The 24,043-nt window shown below is 39.3% G+C and overlaps 1 protein-coding gene across 3 annotated transcripts in view; it reads left to right on the forward strand.

Annotated features, from left to right (window-relative positions):
* Positions 1-22,618, forward strand: part of AP-2alpha (adaptor protein complex 2, subunit alpha) — a 170,495-nt gene extending 147,877 nt beyond the window's left edge. For 2 of the 3 annotated variants that reach the window (XM_071675042.1, XM_071675043.1), the window contains exons 17-20: positions 4,015-4,153; positions 4,514-4,658; positions 8,865-9,069; positions 18,975-22,618. In XM_071675042.1, coding sequence (XP_071531143.1) covers positions 4,015-4,153; positions 4,514-4,658; positions 8,865-9,069; positions 18,975-19,052 — 567 coding nt within the window. In that variant the 3' untranslated portion in view covers positions 19,053-22,618. The remainder of the gene's footprint in view (positions 1-4,014; positions 4,154-4,513; positions 4,659-8,864; positions 9,070-18,974) is intronic. The other variant, XM_071675044.1, reaches the window with a different exon arrangement.
* Positions 22,619-24,043: the final 1,425 nt, after the last annotated feature.

The raw sequence follows: 24,043 nt of genomic DNA on the forward strand, positions 1-24,043 counted from the left end.
CCCATATAATTTACCAGGAATACTCAGCAAACTTATACCTCTGTAATTTGAGCACTCACTCTTATCCCCTTTGCCTTTGTACAATGGCACTATGCACGCATTCCGCCAATCCTCAGGCACCTCACCATGAGTCATACATACATTAAATAACCTTACCAACCAGTCAATAATACAGTCACCCCCTTTTTTAATAAATTCCACTGCAATACAATCCAAACCTGCTGCCTTGCCAGCTTTCATCTTCCTCAAAGCTTTTACTACCTCTTCTCTGTTTACCAAATCATTTTCCCTAACCCTCTCACTTTGCACACCACCTCGACCAAAACACCCTATATCTGCCACTCTATCTTCAAACACATTCAACAAACCTTCAAAATACTCACTCCATCTCCTTCTCACATCACCACTACTTGTTAGCACCTCCCCATAAAAGTATATATGCATGAGGGTGTGAGGATTTCATGAGACAGAGAAATTGAAGTCAATATTCTGTCATTGACCTAAACCAGTGCCTATGAAGCATTCATAGGAGACCATGGGAAGGTCAGTGGGGTTTGGCTGTGGAAGGGGACACTGGTTTTGATGCAATGCATGTTACAGATAGAGAATGGATATCGTAAATATAGGCCACTTCGTCTGTTCCAGGTGCTACCTAGCAACATGGGAAATGGTGAAAAACTATGAAAAAAAAAGGTTATCTGTATGAAAATAAAAAGGTTATCTGTATTCACTTCCTGCCCCAGGAATACCTTTTATCTTCATGCAATTTTATATATACTGGATGGTATTGCAATATAATTTATTAAGAAATGGGTTGACTCTGTTGTTGATTGGTTGATAAGGATATTCAATGTATGTATGGATCATGGTGAAGTGCCTAAGGATTGGTGGAATGCATGCATAGTGCCATTGTGCAAGGGCAAAGGGGATAAAGGTGAATGTTGCTAATTTATATTTTCTTCCATTCGTATGTACCTATGGTCATATGTCAGGTTGTAAGTAAGGGAGCATCTGCACACACACACACACACACACCCTATCCTGAGCCAGTTACCCATTTTAACATCTACCCTTTTTAAGCTCAAAGAGCCTGACTCATCATATGATCAGCAGTGCAACTTAGTCTGAGAATGAGTTTTAGGGTAGAAGAATGTGTGGAATCAGTTTAAGGTGTATTGTATATTATCATTTTTTTCATCATTTTTCTCCAATTCCTGCATTAGTGAGATAGCACTAGGAGCAGATAAAGAAAGGGCCTTATTCGCTCACATCCATTCACTATCTGTCATTTATAATGCACCAAAATCATTACCCTGTGCACAACAAAGCCCCACAGACTTTTCTGTTGTTTCCCCCATCCAGTTCATATGCCCTATTTCGGTCCAGTGACAGCACATTTCCCCAGTATACCATGTTGCTTAAATTTTCTCTATCCCATGTACACCTTACATCCTTCTGCATGTGTATGACCTGAGCACTTGAAAGCTTTTTCAGTTTGTCCTTTAATCTCCAAATTGGTCTCCTACTTTTCTTTGTGCCCTCCACTTTTTACTCATGTATCCACTTTGTCAGCCTCTCCACATTCATTTTCTCCATATATCCAAACCTTATCAGCACACTTTCAGTTCTCTCAGCCATACTCTACTTATCACACCTCTCTTGTACCCTATTATTTCTTATTGCTCAGCCTTCCTCAAACATTTCCATTTCCATAATATTCACCTTTTTCAGTACATTCTTAACGAGAGCCCATGCCTTTCATCAGTACAACACTGTCAGACATACCCATCTTTGCCTTTCTTTCCACAAATTCTTCAATGTGACTATGTGCATAAGAACCCTGAATTTGTCAATAAACCAAGAAAATCAGTTGTGCTTGATCTGCTGGAACAAGTTCATGATAAATGCAAGCTTAGCAGAGGTACATGAAGGTATTGCTCCTGTTGAAGGGTGAGCTTTAGCAGTGTAACTGGGCATTGTGTTCATTTTTTTTTTTTTTCCCGCTGTCTCCCGCGTTTGCGAGGTAGCGCAAGGAAATAGACAAAAGAAATGGCCCAACCCACCCCCATACACATGTATATACATACGTCCACACACGCAAATATACATACCTACACAGCTTTCCATGGTTTACCCCAGACTCTTCACATGCCCTGATTCAATCCACTGACAGCACGTCAACCCCGGTATACCACATCGATCCAATTCACTCTATTCCTTGCCCTCCTTTCACCCTCCTGCATGTTCAGGCCCCGATCACACAAAATCTTTTTCACTCCATCTTTCCACCTCCAATTTGGTCTCCCACTTCTCCTCGTTCCCTCCGCCTCCGACACATATATCCTCTTGGTCAATCTTTCCTCACTCATTCTCTCCATGTGCCCAAACCATTTCAGAAACACCCTCTTCTGCTCTCTCAACCACGCTCTTTTTATTTCCACACATCTCTCTTACCCTTACGTTACTTACTCGATCAAACCACCTCACACCACACATTGTCCTCAAACATCTCATTTCCAGCACATCCATCCTCCTGCGCACAACTCTATCCATAGCCCACTCCTCGCAACCATACAACATTGTTGGAACCACTATTCCTTCAAACATACCCATTTTTGCTTTCTGAGATAATGTTCTCGACTTCCACACATTCTTCAAGGCTCCCAGGATTTTCGCCCCCTCCCCCACCCTATGATACACCTCCGCTTCCATGGTTCCATCCGCTGCCAGATCCACTCCCAGATATCTAAAACACTTTACTTCCTCCAGTTTTTCTCCATTCAAACTTACCTCCCAATTGACTTGACCCTCAACCCTACTGTACCTAATTACCTTGCTCTTATTCACATTTACTTTTAACTTTCTTCTTTCACACACTTTACCAAACTCAGTCACCAGCTTCTGCAGTTTCTCACATGAATCAGCCACCAGCGCTGTATCATCAGCGAACAACAACTGACTCACTTCCCAAGCTCTCTCATCCCCAACAGACTTCATACTTGCCCCTTTTTCCAAAACTCTTGCATTCACCTCCCTAACAACCCCATCCATAAATAAATTAAACAACCATGGAGACTTCACACACCCCTGCCGCAAACCTACATTCAGTGAGAACCAATCACTTTCCTCTCTTCCTACACGTACACATGCCTTACATCCTCGGTAAAAACTTTTCACTGCTTCTAACAACTTGCCTCCCACACCATATATTCTTAATACCTTCCACAGAGCATCTCTATCAACTCTATCATATGCCTTCTCCAGATCCATAAATGCTACATACAAATCCATTTGCTTTTCTAAGTATTTCTCACATAAATTCTTCAAAGCAAACACCTGATCCACACATCCTCTACCACTTCTGAAACCACACTGCTCTTCTCCAGTCTGATGCTCTGTATATGCCTTCACCCTCTCAATCAATACCCTCCCATATAATTTACCAGGAATACTCAGCAAACTTATACCTCTGTAATTTGAGCACTCACTCTTATCCCCTTTGCCTTTGTACAATGGCACTATGCACGCATTCCGCCAATCCTCAGGCACCTCACCATGAGTCATACATACATTAAATAACCTTACCAACCAGTCAATAATACAGTCACCCCCTTTTTTAATAAATTCCACTGCAATACAATCCAAACCTGCTGCCTTGCCAGCTTTCATCTTCCTCAAAGCTTTTACTACCTCTTCTCTGTTTACCAAATCATTTTCCCTAACCCTCTCACTTTGCACACCACCTCGACCAAAACACCCTATATCTGCCACTCTATCTTCAAACACATTCAACAAACCTTCAAAATACTCACTCCATCTCCTTCTCACATCACCACTACTTGTTATCACCTCCCCATTTGCGCCCTTCACTGTTGGAAACTACATATGGCCCATCCTTAGTTTTGTAAACTGCTAAACATATTACTTGTGTACCTGTATCTTCTTGTGTGAATTTAATTTTCGGGTGATTGCAAAGACCCCTTAGGAAGCCTAACATTTATTTCCTTATTGTAGGCCTTCAACCCCACTGTTTCAGTGGCTTCAGGTCAGCAGGGGAAAGTTACAGTACAAGTTAAACCAGTTGAACCCTCCATTGATGCTGGGGCACAGGTCCAGCAGCTTGTTAACTGTGAATGCATTGAGGACTTTAATGGTAAGTGTTCAGTACAGATAACGTGCCTTTCTTTTTGGTGAATATTCAAAGATCCATAATGTAGCAGTGAAATGATATGTTTAGAATTATTTCTGAAGGAATGGAAGGATTTTATAGTTATTAAGGTGATAGATATTATTCAAAGCTACATTTTTTTTCTATTGTGTGTGTGTGTGTTTCGCTTTAGAGTACAGATAAGAGTTTTAAATGTAAAGTTTTTTAAGATGATTTTGTCTGATTCAGTTCCCATGGACTTTTTCAAAATACCGCTAGCAGTTGCAAATGTTCTTTGTATACAGCATTTTGTATTGCCAGAGGAAGCCAGGAATAAGTATGAATAATTATGAAGTTCTTCCTCAGGCTTACCAGACTTGTCAGTCAGCTTTACATATGGTAATGTTCCTCAACGCTTGGCACTACATTTACCTCTCTCCATCAACAAGTTCTTTGAACCAACAGATATGAATGGAGAATCTTTTTTTGCTCGTTGGAAGAATCTTAGTGGGTGAGTATCAATCAGGATATGCTTTGTTTCTTTTGTGCTATTTTTTATGATTCATGTATGGTAAAGATTATCTTTTATATATGCTTTTTTAGTTCAAACGCATGCCCCAACTAACCTGTCTCTTTGCACTGCAAAACTTAATCACTTTGCTTTCTTTCAGATTTACACTCAATTTTCTCCTTTTACCCACTTTTCCACTCAGTCACTAACTTCTACATTTTCTCACTTTAATCTGACATCAGCACTGAGTTATCAGGAAACAACTGGATCACAACCACCCTTGTAGACTCCATACCTGCCTCTGTCTCCAAGCCCCTTGTATATACCTTCCCCACAAACCCATCCATAAACAAATTGAACAGCCATGGGAACATCGCACACCCCTGCTGCTGACCTACCTTCACTTGGAACCACCTACAAAGCCTCTTTGCCTACTTCCTTGCTTGCATTACTCCCTTATGAAAACTCGTCATTGCTCTTAGCTTTCCTCCCACACCATATATTCATAAAACCCTCCACAGAGCATCTCTATCAATCCCATCATATGCTTTCTCTAGATCCATAGATACTACATACAAATTCTTCTGTTTCTGTAAGTATTTCTCGCATACATTCTTCCGTGGGGATGAAGAAAAAAAGGGTAATTCACAAGTACACTTTGCTTGTCTTAGAAGGCAACCAAGAGGGGCATAGGCATGAGACTGGAAATCCTCCCCAGTTTTTATTTCAGTTTCTAAAAGTTGGAACACGAGAAAGGAACCAAGTGAGGATTGCTCATCTTTCACAAAGGATCAGGCTAGGCTGTCGGAATGCGTTCATTCATAACGTAGGTCATTCAGACTTACATTTTACAATTTAGAGGTGCACTTTGTAATTGATGATTTACTTGTTTTATATATGCTTTTGCTGTTGTTTAAATGTTACCAACATGAGAAGAAGGGAGAGACGGATAGTATTTTTCAGGAAAGGAACCTGGATGTTGTAGAGGTACAGTCAGGAATTAGTGTAAGGGTGAGAGCTAAGTAAGACATAGCATTTTAATGAAGGACGAGGTGTGGGAACTTATGAAAGAGTATGGGGAAACTAGGCCTTTCTTTTTGGTGGATATTCAAAGATCCATAATGTAGCAGTTAAATATGCTTAGAATTGTTATTAAAGGAATGAAAGGATTTTACAGTTATTAAGCTGATATTATTCAAAGAAGTAAAACTGAAAATGAATTACAAAAAGTGGATGAATGTTTGTGCTTATGCAACTGGCTATGAGAAGATTGATGAAGAGAGATAGGTTCTTGGACCAGCTGAATAAGGGTATCAACAGTTTTGATTCAGGAGATCAGGTATTAGGGATTGGTGATTTGAATGTGACAGTGACTAATGTAGCAGTTAAGGGTATAATTGGCACTGCTGGAGTAACAATGGGACCAAATTTCTCTCTAGCTCATGGAGCTGTAGATAGCAGTTCCAGAAAGACAGGTTTAGCCCCATCAGAGGTCTAGTGGTACGCTGTCTGCCTGCTGTTCTTGGTAGCCTGAGTTCAGCTCTTGGGCACATAGTGTTCAAATTGTTTACATTGATTTTCATGTAAACATGACATCATCTGACATGTAAATATTACCAAGATCCACATGAGTCAATTTGCTGTGTCCTTAGGGTTATAGATATGGCTCTATGGAGAAGGGTGGTTTTGTTGAAAATGTTTGAGGACACTATGTGGTGTGAGGTAGTTTGATCAAGTAAGTAATGAAAGGGTAGCAGAGGGTTGTGGTATTAAAAAGAGTGTGGGTTGGAGGGCTGAAGAGAATGTGCTGAAATGGTTTGGACAAATGTAGAGAATGAGTGAGGATAGGATGATGAAGAGGATAAAAGTGTCAGAATTGGACCGAACAAGAAGAGTATGGAGACCAAGTTGGAGATTAGAGATGGAAGGTTGGAGTGAAAAAGATTCTGAGCGATCTAGGCCAGAACATGCAGGAGGGGGAAGTGTGTGTGCAGGATAGAGTGAATTGGAATGATGTGGTATCCAGGGGTCGATCTACAGTGGATGGACTGAACCAGGGTACGTGAAGCATCCAGGGTAAACCATGGGATGGTCTGTGGGGCCTGTTTGTGGATAGGAAGCTGTGGTTTGGTACATTAAATGTGACAGCTAGGGAATGAATGTTGGTGGATTCAGTTTTTCTTCATCTTTGGTTGGCGCTACCTCTCAAATGCAGGAAATGATGATCAGGTATAAAAAGATACACTGGTTTATAGTTTTGTGTCATATGTTACAGAGAAACTGACTGATGAAGTTCTCTGAATCATGAATAATATACGGATACCAATACTCTTTATAACAGCTTAGGGGAAAAAGTCAGTTTGCCATCATTCTAGGTTTACACTACGAGGTGTTGTTTTACCCTGAAGGTAATTGTACATAACTTAGCTGGGAAGTATTTAGCTTTAGTCCCCATTTAGCCCTATTGCTAGCTCCTGGATAATGCTCAATTGTAGCATATTTTTTTGAAAAACCGGTTGACTATGAATAGAATATTAGGTAGGAGAAGCCTCAGAAAACACTGTGCTGTTGTTGCCCTCTGCTGTTGACCTGTTAAGGGTGAGGCTAAAAAGTGGCACAATTATGGAGATTGTTTTGCCATATCCAGCCCTATAAGGGGGTTTCTGAAAGGAACAGGGGTCATAGATATAGATATAAATAGATGTATAGAGTGGAATGAGGTCAGTATCTTGAAATGATGTCTTCAACAGCAGTAATGCAAAAACTAACTCAAACATGTTTTCCAAGAAAGGCAAATGATTGAAGGACTTAATGCCGTGCCAATAGAAAAGCATTATAAAACAAAAGATATTGAGAGAGGCAATGTTTGATGATTAGATAAAGTGAATGAAAGAAAAGTTATGCAAAAAGCAAAGATAAGAGAAAAAAATCAAACACAAAAGATGTAGTCACATAGAGGAGAGAATAGAGTAAATGAGAATAGAGCAATAGTGTATGAAACAATCCAAAAGTTATGTTTGCATACCTATGTAAATAAAGCAAAGAAGATATTGGAGATTAAGCTGGTATAAGTAAGAGAAAATTATACAAATATCCTTTAGAGAATATGCAAAATCTTAATTAAACTCTGTAAGTCTGTGTTCATTATGAAAAGAGAAAGAAAATAATAATAAAATGAAATATTTAGTAAGCATGGTGAGCAGTAACTACTTAAACTCAGGCCAACATGGCTTTGGCAAAATTATACGAAAACTCGACTATTAGAATGCTTCAGTAACGCTTATGAAACTTTTACAAGGTAAGGGAATGGGGACTGTCTTTTTATAGACTTTGCTAAAGCATATGACAGAGTAAACTAACTGAATTTGTAGATGGTTTGTTTATTGCCATTTCATAATTGGCAGTTGGTAGCATGAAATATTTATGGACCATGTTGTTTGGGAATGAATATGCTTGCACCACACTCAATTGAGTGTAAGGGACAACCAGATATGTTCCATTAGGTAGTAGATTGCACCCATTGATGCTGATTTTTTAGAGTAGCAGTAGTGAATAGCTGGCAACCACTGACCCGCTAGGTACGACCACCTGGGTTTTGGAAGGGATAGTGCTGTGGCACAGTGAGCCAGCACTGCAGATTTTGTTATGTACCATTTTCCTGGTCCAGATTGCCCCCCCCCCCTTCTTTTTCCCCTCAATCGCATGTGGGTTGCTAGCATCCAACCTTAATCCCACATCCTCTTTTTCTCATACACAACACTTGACAACACATAACTCATTCACATGTTTCTTTTTCTGTTTTTTCTTACTTTCCAAACTAATTCATTGCAGTACAACCACTGTAGAACTCTGTGGGACTGATTCAGAGCAGCAGCACCAGTCAAGAGGGATTGGGCCCTTCAGACACTTAGTTAAAGAGCTCTGATTAATTTCCTTTTTTCTTTCACCTGAGATGGCCTCGATGAGGGTATAATACTTGTCTTTGTCATCTCAGTCCCTTAGTAAAGTGTAGAAATTTAAGAGGAATCAGTTTAAGGTTTAGGTTTGTTGTGTGAGTGAGGCACAGAATATAGGTTTTATATATTTGTGCAAAGTTGCATTTTCAGTTAGTGAGTTAATGATTTAGGTATAACAGCTCTGAAAATTCTTACAGTTGATAGAGGATCTTGTGCCCTAACCAGAAGTTGCATATTTTCTTTTAATCAGACCTCTGCAAGAGGCACAGAAGATCTTTAAGGCTAATGGACCCATGGAAAGTGCCTCTATCAAGACGAAGCTCCTAGGGTTTGGCATGCAGCTGCTGGAAGGTATTGACCCAAACCCAGATAACTTTGTTTGTGCAGCCATCATCCATACTCGCACACAACAGATTGGCTGCCTTCTTCGTCTGGAACCTAACCGCCAAGCTCAGGTCAGTTTTGCGGTAATATACCTTGTTGATTATGAATTTATTCAACCTATAGCTTTTTGTCATCGTGAGCTTTTATGATACTTTTGCTTCTTTGATGTTACAATTAAATCATCAGTGAGGTAAATTGGCACCAAAATGATAAATGGAAGCAGTCCCAGTAGAAAATTGAAGTGTTGAAAATGAGCACGTCCCAATTTATGTGTGTAGATAGTTCTCGCATCCATCGTATAGCTCTACATAACTCGGTGGCAGGTCAAAGGGGTTGGAGGAATAAGATGAATTTCACAATAAATCTCAGTATTGCAGTATTACCAGTATATCTTTTCCTCATACTTGTATGCTGTTTCTCATGTTAGGGAGGTAGCACCAGGAACAGACAAAGAAAGGCCACATTCACTAACTGTCATGTGCAATGCACCGAAACTACAGCCCCATATCCATGGCCCCCACAGTTCTTTCCTTAGTTTCCCAAGGCCACTTCACATACCCTGGTTCACTGTATTGACAGCATATAGCCATCATTATATCACACTGTTCCAGTTCACTCAGCCTTGTGCATACCACTCATCCCCCTGCATGGTAAGTCCCTGTCATACAAAATATTTTTTACTCCATCCATCTCTTTCTGATTTGGTCTCCCTATTCTCCTTATCATTTCCCCTTCTGACACACATATCCTCTTTATCAACCTCTCCTAGGAATAATAGACAGAAGCATTAGGTAGAAGTAGTAGGTAAGAACATTAGGTGGGAGCACTTGGTAGAAGCAGTGGGTTGGAACAGTAGGTAAACAGTAGGGATGTTGGGTAGGAGCCTCGGAAAACACAGCACAGGAGTTACCCTCTCCCGGAGGCTTGTTAAGGATGAGTCACTGAAGGGTAAGAAGTGGCACTGGGGTTCACCAGTTATGGAGAGTCTTGTCAGTGGCCACCCCATTAAGGGAGTTCCCAAATGGAACGGACATCAGACATACAGAAAGATAGTCACCCTCTTCTCCCATTCTCTACATTTGTCCAAACTGTTTTTGCACACTTTCTTCAGCTCCTCAGCCACAAACTTTTTATTACCACACTCCTCTCCTTATCAATCAGACCCCCCTCACACCCTGTATTATTCTCAATAATTTCAGGATATTAGGTTCAGTAGGGTTGAGGGACAAGTAAGTTGGGAGGTAAGTCTGAATGGAGAAAAACTGGAGGAAGTAAGTGTTTTAGATATCCGGGAGTGGATTTGGCAGCAGGTGGAACCATGGAAGTGGAAGTGAGTCACAGGGTGGGGAGGGGGCAAAGGTTCTGGGAGTGTTGAAGAATGTGTGGAAGGTGAGAATGTTATCTCGGTGAGCAAAAATGGGTATGTTTGAAGGAATAGTGGTTCCAACAATCTTATATGGTTGTGAGGCATGGGCTATAGATAGGGTTGTGCGGAGAAGGGTAGATTTGTTGGAAATGAGATGTTTGAGGATGATATGTGGTATGAGGTGGTTTGATCGAGTAAGTAATGAAAGGGTAAGAGAGATGTGTGGTAATATAAAGAGTGCAGTTGAGAGAGCAGAAGAGTGTGTATTGAAATGGTTTGGTCAAATGGAAAGATTGACAAAGAGGATATATGTGTCAGAGGTGGAGGGAACAAGGAGAAGTGGGAGACCAAATTGGGAAGCAGAATGATGGAGCGAAAAAGATTTTGAGCAATCGGGTCCTGAACATACAGTAGGGTGAAAGACGTGCAAGGAATAGAGTGAATTGGAACGATGTGGTATGCTGGGGTCAACATGCTGTCAATGGAATGAACCAGGGCATGTGAAGCGTCTGCAGTAAACCACAGAAAGTTTTGTGGAGCCTGGATGTGGAAAGGGAGCTGTGGTTTCGGTGCATTATACATGACAGCTAGAGACTGAGTGTGAACGAATGTGGCCGTTGTTGTCTTTAACTAGCACAACCTCATGCACACGCGGGGGGAGGGGGTGCCATTTCATGTGTGGCAGCAGGGAATGAATAAAGGCAGACAGTATGAATTATGTACATGTGTATATATGTATATGTCTGTGTGTGTATATGTATGTATACGTTGAGATGTATAGGTATGTATATTTGCGTGTGTGGATGTGTATGTGTAAGTGGGTGGGTTGGGTCATTCTTTTGTCTGTTTCCTTGTGCTACCTCGCTAATGCGGGAGACAGTGACAAAGCAAAATAAATTAATAAATAAAGTTGTTATTACTGCATAAAAAGTGTTGCCAAGAACCTGCAAAGAAAAGTTGCATTCACTCACTTCCATTCTACATCAAATCCACAGCCACGTTTCCACAATCATGCCTCACAGACCTTTCCATAATTTCCCTCTGCTGCTCCATATGCTGTGGTTCACTTCATTGACAGCACGTTACATCCTGTAAACCACGTTGCTCTAATTCACTCTATCTCATGCATGCCTTTCACCCCCCTGCATGTTCAGGCACTGTTCACTCAAAATCGTTTTAGCTTCATTCTTCCAGCTTCACTTTGGTTTTCCCCCTCTTGTCCCCTCCACTTCTAACATATATCTTCTTTGTCAGTCTTTCCTTGCTCATTCTCTCTATGTCCAGATAATTTCAGAATACCTTCAGCTTTCTCAGCCTTACACTCTTTATTACCACACTTCTCTTTTACTCCTTTTTCATTTACTGGACAAAACCACCCTGCTTCACATATTGTCCTCAGACATTTAATTTCCAACACATCCACCATCCTCCACACATCCTTATCTTTAAGCAGTGCCTCTCATCCATACATCACTGGGATTGCAGTACCTCCAGACATGCCCGTTTTTGCCCTCCCATATAATGACTTCTCTTCCCGCACATAACTCAGTGCTCCAAGAACCTTTGCCTTCCTCACCCTTCCAATGACTCACTTCCACTTCCATGGTTCCATTTGCTGCCATGTCCACTTGCAAGTCCACCCAGTACTTGCTTTTTGTGGGATCACTACATGCAATTTCGTTATTATGCAAGACTCATAATTCTACCAACTCCTCTTTTACTGTTAAAATTTGCTACGATGTGGGTGTAAGTGTGGTAGAAAGAGTGCGAAAACTAAAGTGAGGGTTGGCTTGTGGAGTAAACCAGTGGGTCAGTACACATTTACCACCATTGTATGTAATTTAAGTGCACCTGCTGCTGTTATTTCCCTTTTATTTGGTGTGTTTGTTTGTTACATCGTATCCAACTGTCCAGCAGCAGCACCTACCCCAGAACCAATAGTTTAACATAAAGAGACCCTCTCTAACCATAGAAATGAAGTTAGAAGTCTTATGACATGCTGATGCTGGTGAGGGAACTTCAGCATTTGAGCATGCTTGCAACATAGGTGAATCTACAATCTGCTGCATAAGGAAGAATGCAGAGAATATTGGAAGTGCTGTTGTCCACTCTATTCCACAGTCTGCCAAGGTAACCACAAAGGTTAGAAATCCATGTATGGAGAAGATGAAGGAAATGCGCTGGCTGTACATAGAGCATGAGATGAAGAAGTCAAGCAGTCCAGTAATTATTAACCTTTAGCTCAGCTCTTAAAGTCTTAAGAATTATGAGCATTTATGACTCCCATGGTGTAGCGGTTAACATTCCTTACCGTGACACATTCACAGGCCACCCAGGGTAACAGGTATAGGTTCGAATCTTGGTTGTGGCAGTTGGTCTACAGTCATCCCAACTGTTCATCCACCCCCAGGGTTGGTCGATAAAATCGGTACCTGGCTCATGCTAAGGTATGTACATATATAGCATTAATTGGATGGCCTTGAGTTGGGCCTCAGCTGCCCATGCCATCTCAGCTAACATTAAAAAAGACATATAAAACAATGTATCTGAGCCAGAGCCATATCACGCAGGTAAAGGATGACTAGATAAGTTCATTCAGCTTCATAAGCTAGATAACGTAAAGGAAATGGGAGAATCCTCTAGTGTTGACCAAATCTCCTGTGCACATCCCATTTTTTTGTGTGTTTATTGGTTCTCTCTATACAATTTTTCCTTGTGCAAGGTTTTTTGTTGAACATAACCCTCCCATAAAGGGAGGGATGGGTGTATCTAAAGCACTTGCTTCCTCCAAATTTTCTCCATTCACACTCATGCCCCAACTAACCTGTACCCATAGTACTAATACCTAAAAGAGAAATTTTTGTAAAATCACCATCTCTGTGATATAAGGATATGGACACTGGACATGACTACCACCACACACAGCATGGTGAAAAGTACTTTTTATTTTCATACTTTACCTCCTTATCCTGTGTTAGTGATGTAGCACAAGGAACAGATGCAGAAGAGCCACATCTGTTCACATCCATTCTTAAGCTGTCATGTATGATACACTGAAACCACAGCTCTCTCTTAACATCTAGGCACCAGAAACCTTTCCATTGTTTGCCACGAATGTTTGGCATGCCCTGGTTCAGTCCATTGACAGCACATTGACCCAAAAATCCTGTGGAAAGAAAAAATATATGACAAGTGTTACAGTGGAAAGTTATCCACAAATCTACCAAGAAAGCATATAGGATGTTAGGATTTATGGACAGAAAGTTTACATACAAAAGCAAGGATTTAGGATTGCCATTAGCTATTATGGAGAGAGGCCCCCTTTGTCAGAACTTCACATAAATATTTGTTTAACATGAAAAAATATTAATAAACATATATAATATTCCTTAGAAAATATAAATAAAAAGCCCATCAGATGTAGAAGGAAAAAAACAAATATATATATGCTGCCACCCTTGTTTACATTCTTTAAGCCTATTTTGTACATTCTGCCGTAACCTGCATTAGTTCAGTCTTGGGTGCTCTCTTTTTATGAAAGCTTTCTCCTAAATGAATTTAAAAAATAAACCCATCATATCTGGAATATGGCCTGTGAGTACTAGTAGTTCCCAGGAAAGTGAATAATATAGACAGAAAGATGAAGATATAAGCATGAGTATTAGTAGTACCCAGGAAAGTGAAAAATAAAGACAGAAAGACGCAAGTGATATTCAGGGTTGAGACTGGAACTCACCAAGTATATGTGGGTCAGTCACTTGGATTGGCTTTCTCTACCAATAAAATGATACTTGCTAACAGTGAAAAGATAAAAAAGAACCAGCCTGTCCACCTTGCCTTTAATTGCAATGAGGGTTTCCCACACATAGAATAAGCTGAGGGAGATGATGGAGAGTAGGCCAGGAAAGTGTTGGAACACTCTCGGATCAAGGCATTGGTGATTAAAGACACTGCAAGGTCCAACAAACTTGTGAATATTGATTAAATGTGATTTCTTATGGTATTCATATTAACAGTATATTTATTTTATCTATAGAACACCATACTGTTACTCAAGAAGCCATTCCGTAGCACTTTCTCGTGTAAGAATTGACCCTACCATGAATGTATCTCAATAAGCACCATGTTATAATGCTTTTTTACGGATTTTTCGGATCTCTCCTCTGTAAGAGTTCTCCATATGCTTAAGTTTAGGTAGACCCCATAAATAGGCAGTGTAGATGTGGCCCCCCCTACATACAGATATTCCTTATGCAAGAAAAAACTGCAAGAACTGAATTTCTTCTTTCTAGCAAGATAATAGAATGTTTTAAATTAATAAAAGGACTAAAAAATGTCAACATAGAAAACTTCTTTAATGTCGCACCAGTGCTACCACAAGAGGGAATGGACTAAAACTTAGAGGTCACTGAGTTAATCTGGATTGCACAAAATATACCTTTACGTGTGACGTTATTGACTTGTACAATAGGCTCCTAGAACATGTTTAGAACATCAGTTAATATGTTCAAAATTTGGCTTGGTCATCACCTGTCACCCTCTTGTACTAAATGATTCTAACCAATCATCATAAAGTATATTATGCTACCTGCTCACCCATGGATCTCGCCTTGGCCATGCTGCAGTAACGTATCAAAGTTGATTAACCCATGTAGCCAGCTTTAAGGGCACAATATGAAATTTATTTATATTCCTTCTGGACCACGAGTAATATGAACATGATAAGTTGGCAGGCTGGAGCTCAGTGTTTATCCTTATAATTGTACTAATAGGGGAGAAAGAATACTTCCCAGGTATTCTCTGTTTGTTGTAGAAGGCGACTAAAGGGGGTGGACTAGAAACCTCCCTTTCCTGTACTTCAGTTTCTTAAAGATGAAAAAAAGAAGTGAAGCAGGGAGTGCTTATCCTCCCCAAAGGCTCAGACTGGGGTGTCTGAATGTATTTGGATGTAACAAGATGAGAAGAAAGGTGAGATAGGTAATATGTTTGAGAAGGAAACCTGGATGTTCTGGCTCTTGAGTGAAACAAAGCTCAAGGGTAAAGGGGAAGAATGGTTTAGAAACATCTTGGAAGTAAAGTCTTGGGAGGGTGAGAGGACAAGAGCTAAGGGAGGAGTAGCACTACTCCTGAAGCAGTTGTAGGAGTGTGTGATGGAGTGTAAGGAAGTAAAATCTAGATTAATGTAAGTATAACTGAAAGTGGATGGAGAGAGATGGGTGATTACTGGTGCTAATGCACCTGGTCATGAAAAGAAAGATCATGAGAGGCAAGTGTTTTGGGAGCAGCTGAGTGAGTGTGTCAGCAGTTTTGTTGCATGAGGCCAGTTATTAGTGATGGGTTATTTAAATGCAAAGGTGAGAAATGTGGCAGTTTAGGGTATAGTATAATTGGTGTACATGGAGTATTCAGTGTTGTGAATGGAAATGAAGAGACTGTGAATTTGTGTTGAAGAAAGATTGGTGATTGGGAATACCTAGTTTAAAAAGATATATTACACAAGTATACATATGTGAGTAGGAGAGAAGGTCAAAGGGCATTATTAGATTACATGTTAATTGATAGGCGTGTAAAAGAGAGACTTTTGGATGTTAATGTACTGAGAGGGGTAGCTGGTGGGATGTCTGATCACTGTCTTATGAGGCAGAACAGAGGAGAGAATGTTGGGGAGAAGAGAGTGGTAAGAGTAAGTGAGCTTGAAAAGGAGACTTGTTTGAGGAAGTACCAGGAGAGATTGAGTGTAGAATGGCAAGATGTGAGAGCAAATGATGTAAAGGGAGTAGGTGAGGAATGGGATGTATGTAGGGGAGCAGTGATGGCATGTGCAAAAGATGCATGTGGCATGAGAAAGGTGGGAGGTGGGCAGATTAGAAAGGGTAATGAGTGATGGGATGAAGAGGTAAAGTTGTTAGTGAAAGAGAAAAGAGAGGCATTAGGATGTTACTTACAAGGAAGGAGTGCAAATGACTGGGAGATGTATAAGAAAAAGCAGCATAAGGTCAAGAGGCAGGTGCATGGGTTGAAAAAGAGGGCAAACGAGAGTTGGGGTGAGAGAGTATCATTGAGCTTTAGGGAGAATAAAAAGATGTTTTGGAAGGAGGTAAATAACGTACATAAGACGAGAACACATAGGAACATCAGTGAAGTGGACAATTGGGGAAGTGATAACAGGAAGTGATTAAGTGAGGAAATGGAGTGAGTATTTTGAAGGCTTGTTGAGTGCGTTTGATGTTAGAGTGGCAGATGTAGGGTGTTTTGGTTGGGGTGGTGTGTGAAGCGAGAGGGTCAGGGAGAACGGTTTGGTGAAGAGAGAAGAGGTGATGAAAGCCTTGCAGATGAAATCTGGCAAGGCAGTGGGTTTGGATGATGTTGCAGTTGAATTTATTAAGAAAGGGGGTGACTGTGTTGGTTGCAACCAGTAAGGATATTCAGTGTATGTATGGATCATGGTGAAGTGCCTGAGGATTGGTGGAATGCATGTATGATGCCATTGTGCAAAGGCAAAGGGGATAAAGGTGAGTGTTCAAACTACAGAGGCATAAGTTTGTTAAGCATTCCTGGAAAATTGTATGGGAGGGTGTTGATTGAGAGGGTTAAGACATGTACAGAGCATCAGATTGGGGTGGAGCAGGTGTTTGCTTTGAAGAATATTTGTGAGAAATACTTAGAAAAAGAGATGGATTTGTATGTAGCACTTAGGCATCTGGAGAAGGCATATGATAGGACTGATAGAGATGCTTTGTGGAAGGTCTTAAGATTATATGGTGTGTGAGGTAATCTGTAAGAAGTATTGAGAAGTTTGTATCAAGGGTGTAAGGCATGTGTACGAGTAAGAAGATAGGAGAGTGGTTGGTTCTCAGTGAAGGTTGGTCTTTGGCATGGGTATTTGATGTCCCTGTGCTTGTTTATCTATGGATGGGATGGTTAGGGAGGTAAGTGCAAGAGTTTTGGAGAGAGGGGCGATTAAGCAGTCTGTTGGGGATGATGGCCTGGAAAGTGAGTCAATAGTTGTTTGCCGATGATACAGTACTGGTAGCTGATTTGAGTGAGAAACTGCAGAAGTTGATGACTGAGTTTAGAAAAGTGTTTGAAAGGAGAAAGTTGAGAGTAAATGAGAATAAGAGCAAGATTATTAGGTCCAACAGGGTTGAGGGACAAGTTACTTGGGATTAAGTTTGAATGGAGAAAACTTGGAGAAAGTGAAGTGTTTTGGATATCTGGGAGTGGACTTGGCATTAAATGGATCCATGAAAGTGAAAGTGAGTCATAGGGTGATGGAGGGGGCAAAAGTTCTGGGAGCAATGAAGAATGTGTGGAAAGAGAGAACATTATTTTGGAGAGCAAAAATGGGTATGTTTGAAGGAATAGTATTTCCAACTATATATATCGTTGCAAGGCTTGGGCTATTGTTAGGGTTGTACAAAGGAGAATGGATGTGTTGAAAATGAAATGTTTAGGGACAATATGTGGTGTGAGATGGTTAGATCAAGTAAGTAATGAAAGGGTAAGAGAAATGTGTGGTAATGAAAAGAGTGTGGTTGAGAGAGCAGAAGAGGGCGTGTCGAAATGGTTTGGACGTATGGAGAGAATGAGTGAGGAAAGGTTGCCAAAAAGGATGTATGTGTCAGAGGTGGAGCAAAGAAGGAGAAGCAGGAGATCAAATTGGAGATGGAAGGATGGAGTGAATAAGATTTTGAGTAACCAGGGCCTAAACAAGAAGGATGAGAGACATACAAGGAATTGAAGGAATTAGAACAATGTGGTATACCAGGGTCGACATGCTGTCAATGGAATGAAGCAGGGTATGTGAAACGTCTGGTGTAAATCCATGGAAAGGTCTGTGGGGCCGTGATGTGGATAGGGAGCTGAGGTTGCAGTGCATTACACATGACGGCTAGAGACTGAGTGTAAGTTTATGAAGGCAAGCAAGTATGAATATGTACTTGTGTATATATGTTTATGTTATGTATATATATGTGCATGTGTGTATTTTAATGGATGGGCCTTTCTTCATCTGTCTCCTGGTACTACTTTGTTGACGAGGGAAACGGCGATCATTTAATAATGATAAAAAACAAAAATTTAAATGATGGATGTCTCTGGTACTGGGATGTTTCCCTGCCAACAAGGCTTGGACCCAAGGGACACAACCAGTTGCTGTTTCACACAGCGTCTGTGTGGAGGCCAGCCACTCAAGGATTGATTAGTAATTATGACACCTTTCAGACAGCTAAGCTGTGAAATTCTCTTCCTTCTTTTGTCACATATTTTGTCATTTTGGTGTCTATAACAAAAAAGCCATACACATTCATGCAATCGATTAAGGACATGGATTATGTTCCATCCCAAGACGAAAAACATCACCTTGAACATTATCTTCCTGAAAACATTTTTGTAAGGTAGGTACTTTAGCTAGAAAATCAAAATTCAGTTCCAGGATGGCAAATGATGTAGAATTAAGGTACCTGCCACAGACTTTAAAAGAATGAGATTTTTTTTCATGTTATGTATATCTGTTTATTGAGATATTCTTATCATGGTATGTATATCTGTGTATTAAACATTTATGATGAGTCATTTCTGCTTCAATAGTTTTTTTTCTTTTACTTTCAGATGTACCGGCTAACTATCCGTGCCAGTAAAGAGTCAACGTCACAGATTTTGGCTGATTTGTTAGCTGAACAGTTTTAACCTAATAAAAGTATCTCATGCTAGGTCATGAGTTCAAGCTGCAGAGAAACTACCATGTGCAAAAATTCCTGTGTGATTCTAACATTAGTGCACACCTCAGTAATGTTAGAAAAGCAGTACCAGTGACTCATGATGCAGACATCGAAACACCAGTCATTTCTCCTGTCAGAGTTGTTGTTTCTTGAGTCTAAAAGCTAAGTCATTAGTGGATTGGCTGTTGTAACAGTTATAGTAGTGCTAAGAAAGCAATGAACAAATGCACTTTTTTCAAGGGGCTTTACAGCATAATACCAGAAAGATATGACAGAAGGTATTTAAACTGTGAGCCTGTGTTTCCCAGTGTTTTCCTTTCTATTCCTTTTGTTTCTTTTCTTTTCTTTCTTTTTTTGTGTCGTACCAGTTTTGTTGTGTGAGCCAACAGTAGGCAGCCATGTTCACCAGAGTTTATTTTTTAATAGATACAAATTGAATTAGGATTATATTTTAAATTGAATTGTATTGTTCCTCAAATCATGTTACTGGTATAATTCTTTTTGAAATGTACATATCATGCCTATTTGTGTGAAATCATTGGCATAAATATGTAATATGTGTAATTGTTTGCAGTCCTGCTTACTGCGAGAATGCCATTAACTATCTCACGGTTAATGGCAAACCAGAACAGTGCAAGACCAGTTAACAAAAGGATCAGTTGCCAGCATAAAGGGAATTTTGAAGCCCAGTGACAGATTCAAGATGTATTGTGTATAGACATAACCATTCATGAATGTTTGCGTGCGTGCATGTGTTTGTGTGTAGGGGAATGGGAGGAAAAAGCGGATGTGACTTGGTGCCAATGTCATTTTTGCAGGCTTTTTTTTGTCCCAGATATGAAAGTATTTGATACTGGGTTGATTATTAATTACTGAATATTCCTCTCAAACTACCACTTATCATATTATAGTTTCAGATAGTAATTTTGGAGTGGTTCTTTACATTGCATTGGCACCTTTCATTTCTTCTGCCTTGGAAACAAACAAGTATTAGTTTATGCTAGGGCAAGTATGAACTTAATTGCTGGTCACACAGACTTTCATATTAATTTTGCTTGTCATTGCAGGAAGAACTACCTGTTGCTTGATATTATCTACACTGCTGGTAGATATTGACAGGATTCAGGTTATACATATATGATGGCAGGATTTTTATGTGCTTGCCGCAGGTCTGTTCTAGCATTGTGTTGATGTTAAAAAACCTGAGTATTTGTAGCTCCATTTCATTCCTCGTGTGAATTCGTTAGTGTAAGGTACATGGACATGCATGAAAGGATGCGCAAAAATCATCATTTTATAGTGTTAATGCTAAAGTAAGTTATTATTGTAGACTTTGTTAAAGATTGTAATAATAATTATGTGACTTGGTTTTGATCATGCCTTATTGGGCGGCAAAGACATATGTAGCATTATATGCAGACACTGGTCGGATGTATAGACAGATTATTTAATGTAGATATTTCTTGGGCCTTGAATCAAGTGAAGTATGTTTCCACTTACATTAATCTCTCTTTTATACTTTCACAGTTTGCAGGGGCTTTTCTGAGCAGTAGGGACTTAGCACAATCATTTAGAAATTATCCAGTGTTATCATATTTCCAATTTAAGAAGATTTATGTATGTAAATTATGAAATTGAGTAGCATACATCTTGGGAAGCAAGGAAAGCTTTAGTGTATGAACTCTTGTAGAAAGTGAGAGTTTTCAGTGTTTTGAAGGTTATCACATCTGACAACTGTTTGATATTAATGATAAGAAGAAGCCCTCAGCTATGTGTAGCTAAATGATAGAATATATGAAAGTAAAATTTGTAGTACTGTTGTTTTAAGTCAGACACCATTTGCATCCATTGAGGACACTTACTGTATTGACCGTGGTCCTGGTTACCGAATAATTTGACCCCCTTTACCATTGAAAGGCTTTATTTTCTCATTGATATTATCAGTCAGTAGTATTTGTGTTGCCTTCAAGAACATTATATACTTGAGGCTGTTGTAGGCTTGAAATTTTGTTACTGTAAACATTGGTGTTCATATACCAGGATAAAGCTTCAGATAAAATTCATTGCAGTATGTTCATGACATAGTCTTTGGCCAAACCAAGCTAGCTACATGTTAGTAGTATTGGATAAGGAAAATTACATAGTTTCATTTTAATTTAATCCTGTATGAAGTTAAGATCATATTGATTATATGTTCAGCTGTTCATCATAGTTTGCTAAAATTCATCAGCAACATGTGTTCTTCATTTAGGTACCTTATGTTAAAAAGATGAATGATAACATCGTAATGCATTATCTGGGATAATATTCTTTACCAAAGCATACGTAATATGACTTTGAAATGCTTAGGCTTTAACTGTAGTAAAAGTTTGTTTCATTTGAAACCATGAAATGTTTTTGTTCAGGAGATATTACTGGAAGTGTAAAGTTTAGCTGACTGTGATTAATTTTATGAAAAGTTGAGAAACTATGTCTGTAAACTAGAAAATTTGTCTGAACTGTAAATTCATACTTATGAAAATTTGCATTCAAAATTTAGATACCTGATATGGTATTGTAGTCGTGTTCATGTGTATTTCATTGCTCATAATAATTTAAAATCTCAATCAGAATATCTTACTTTTTGATAGACAATGTATGGTCATAACTATTTATTTTGTGATGTTCCCTAAAGTTTTTAATTTGCTATTTTTGATTATCAGTTATATAGCAGATGATTGTTTATCTGTAGTCAGATTCTCAGACTTTGATAGGATTGCAATTGTATGTAGAACTGTTTTAAGGTTTGTATAGGATGGGTGGGTTTCAGTAACAAAGCTTCTAATTTTGTTGTGATGGAAACATTTAAGTGATTTCATATTTAAGTGAGCTATAAATGTAAATAACCATGACTTTCTGACTGTGTTTAAGAAGTTTACTTCTATTTTTTAGGCAGTATCAGGACCTGCAACAGTGACATGCATGGAGATTTATCATATCTGGTGGGACTCGCACTTCACTGTCATCAGACTATTAAGATTATGTTCAGTTAACTGAAAATTGGTTATAAAACTGTATGTTCCAACACCAACCTAGGCTGGTTTACTTCCTGTACCTGCATGTCTGCTACTTATTTGGGCACTTTGCCCATTCTGATTATTTAAAAAAAGACTTTATTTAAACATTCCATGCAGATGTGTAGCTGTTTATATATAGACACTAGAATTTAATTTTTGCTTCTGCAATACTGTGACAATAAATACAGCACATTTCCTTGCTGTATACTTACAAAAGTGTTTACACACACACACATAAACACATAAACACACACACACACACACACGTTTTTGGTGAACCCTTTCAAGTATAAGTCTTCTCTGCAAACATCATATTTTGGCACATTTCATTCGAGAAATACGAGTCCCTCTTATAAGTATGACACTGTGTCACAGGAGTAATCTCGAAAGATAGTTGGAGAATTGTTACTGAAGTTGTTGAAGTCTGTTGTATTGGTATATTGTAAAGTAGGTGTGAAACAATGGCATACATTATTAATTTTGAATTTTGTTCACCTTGTAACATTGTGATATGACAGTTACATTAACTGCACATTTTGCAATTAACAAGTAAAACTGCCTTCGTGAGCTAGTGATGAATTGTATTTCATGGCTTAGATGATTTCAGTTACATGGCCAATTGAAAATATGATCTTGAAGTGGTAAGGTGACAGGCAGTCTGGTGAGCATCATAAGTGGGTACTGCTTTTTAAGGTACACAGGATACTCTTCTTATGTTAAGGTAAGTATGAAGATGTCAGGGTCAGTACCACACATGGTGAACCCCCAAAATGTTAAAGATTTATCCCTGGTCATTATAAACAAATGAAATGTTGACTCGAAGAATATGGTTTCAGAGATGCCCAAGGAAACATTCATACTTTACCTCTTCTGTGACACATATATTAGTTTCTCAGAGTAAGTGTTGAGAGTTTTTATTGCTAGTTAAATTGCTCATCAAGCATATAATTGCTGGTGATTCCTAATACTCTGTGGATTTTTTTTCATACATAATTGCCTCTCCTACCTTAGTGAGGTAGCATTAGGAATAGATGAACAATTGCTTCATTTATGCTTAACCAGTCTTTGTCACATATAAGTTCCAAAATCAGAGCCTATCATCCATTGCCATGCCCCACAGACTGCTACATGGTTTACCTTGACTGCTTCAGATGCCCATGTCAGTCAGGCTATTGGCACCACATCGCCCCCAATATCGCATACATGCATCTTATATTGCATCTCAGCAAGGAAGATTAGAATTATCAGATCAGGTGTGGTATATGGAAACACTTAGAATATATCTGACAAAAATAAATGGATAATCATAAAAAAGAATTGAAAGATTATTTTATGCAATACCAGAAGAAATAAGAAACATGCAGAGAATGACTACAAATACATCATAAAGAAGACTAGAATTGTGGCTAAGGGTGGTCCATGATGAACTCAAATTGGTAATTATCCATAAGTATTGGCTGAGAGAAATGGTATAATTCTGCAATCAAGACATGCAATAAACATTGTGTCCTAGTGCAATTGTTCTGGCAAAATCTTTTTGTAGATAGGTAGGTTTCCCTTAATGGTCCTTTCCCTCCAAACACATTGATCCCCATCATTAGTCTTTCTTCACTCATCCTTTCTATATGTCAGAATCATTTCAGCACACCCTGGTCAGCTCTTTCATTCAGACTGTGCTTACTGTAATACTTCACTTACACTGTTATTCCTTACATGATCAATGAACCTTACACCACATATCCCCAGGCACTTCCAACATGATAACTCCCTTCCTTTCTTTTGCATTCATGGCCCAAGATTCGCATCCATAGAACAGTGTCAGGATAACTGTACCTTCAGACTTTGCCCAAATAGCCACCAACTTCTCCCTCCACATACTCCTTAATGCAACACCAGGAACTTG

Source organism: Panulirus ornatus, chromosome 20 (genome assembly GCF_036320965.1).
Source record: "Panulirus ornatus isolate Po-2019 chromosome 20, ASM3632096v1, whole genome shotgun sequence".
Taxonomy (NCBI): Eukaryota; Metazoa; Arthropoda; class Malacostraca; order Decapoda; family Palinuridae; genus Panulirus; species Panulirus ornatus.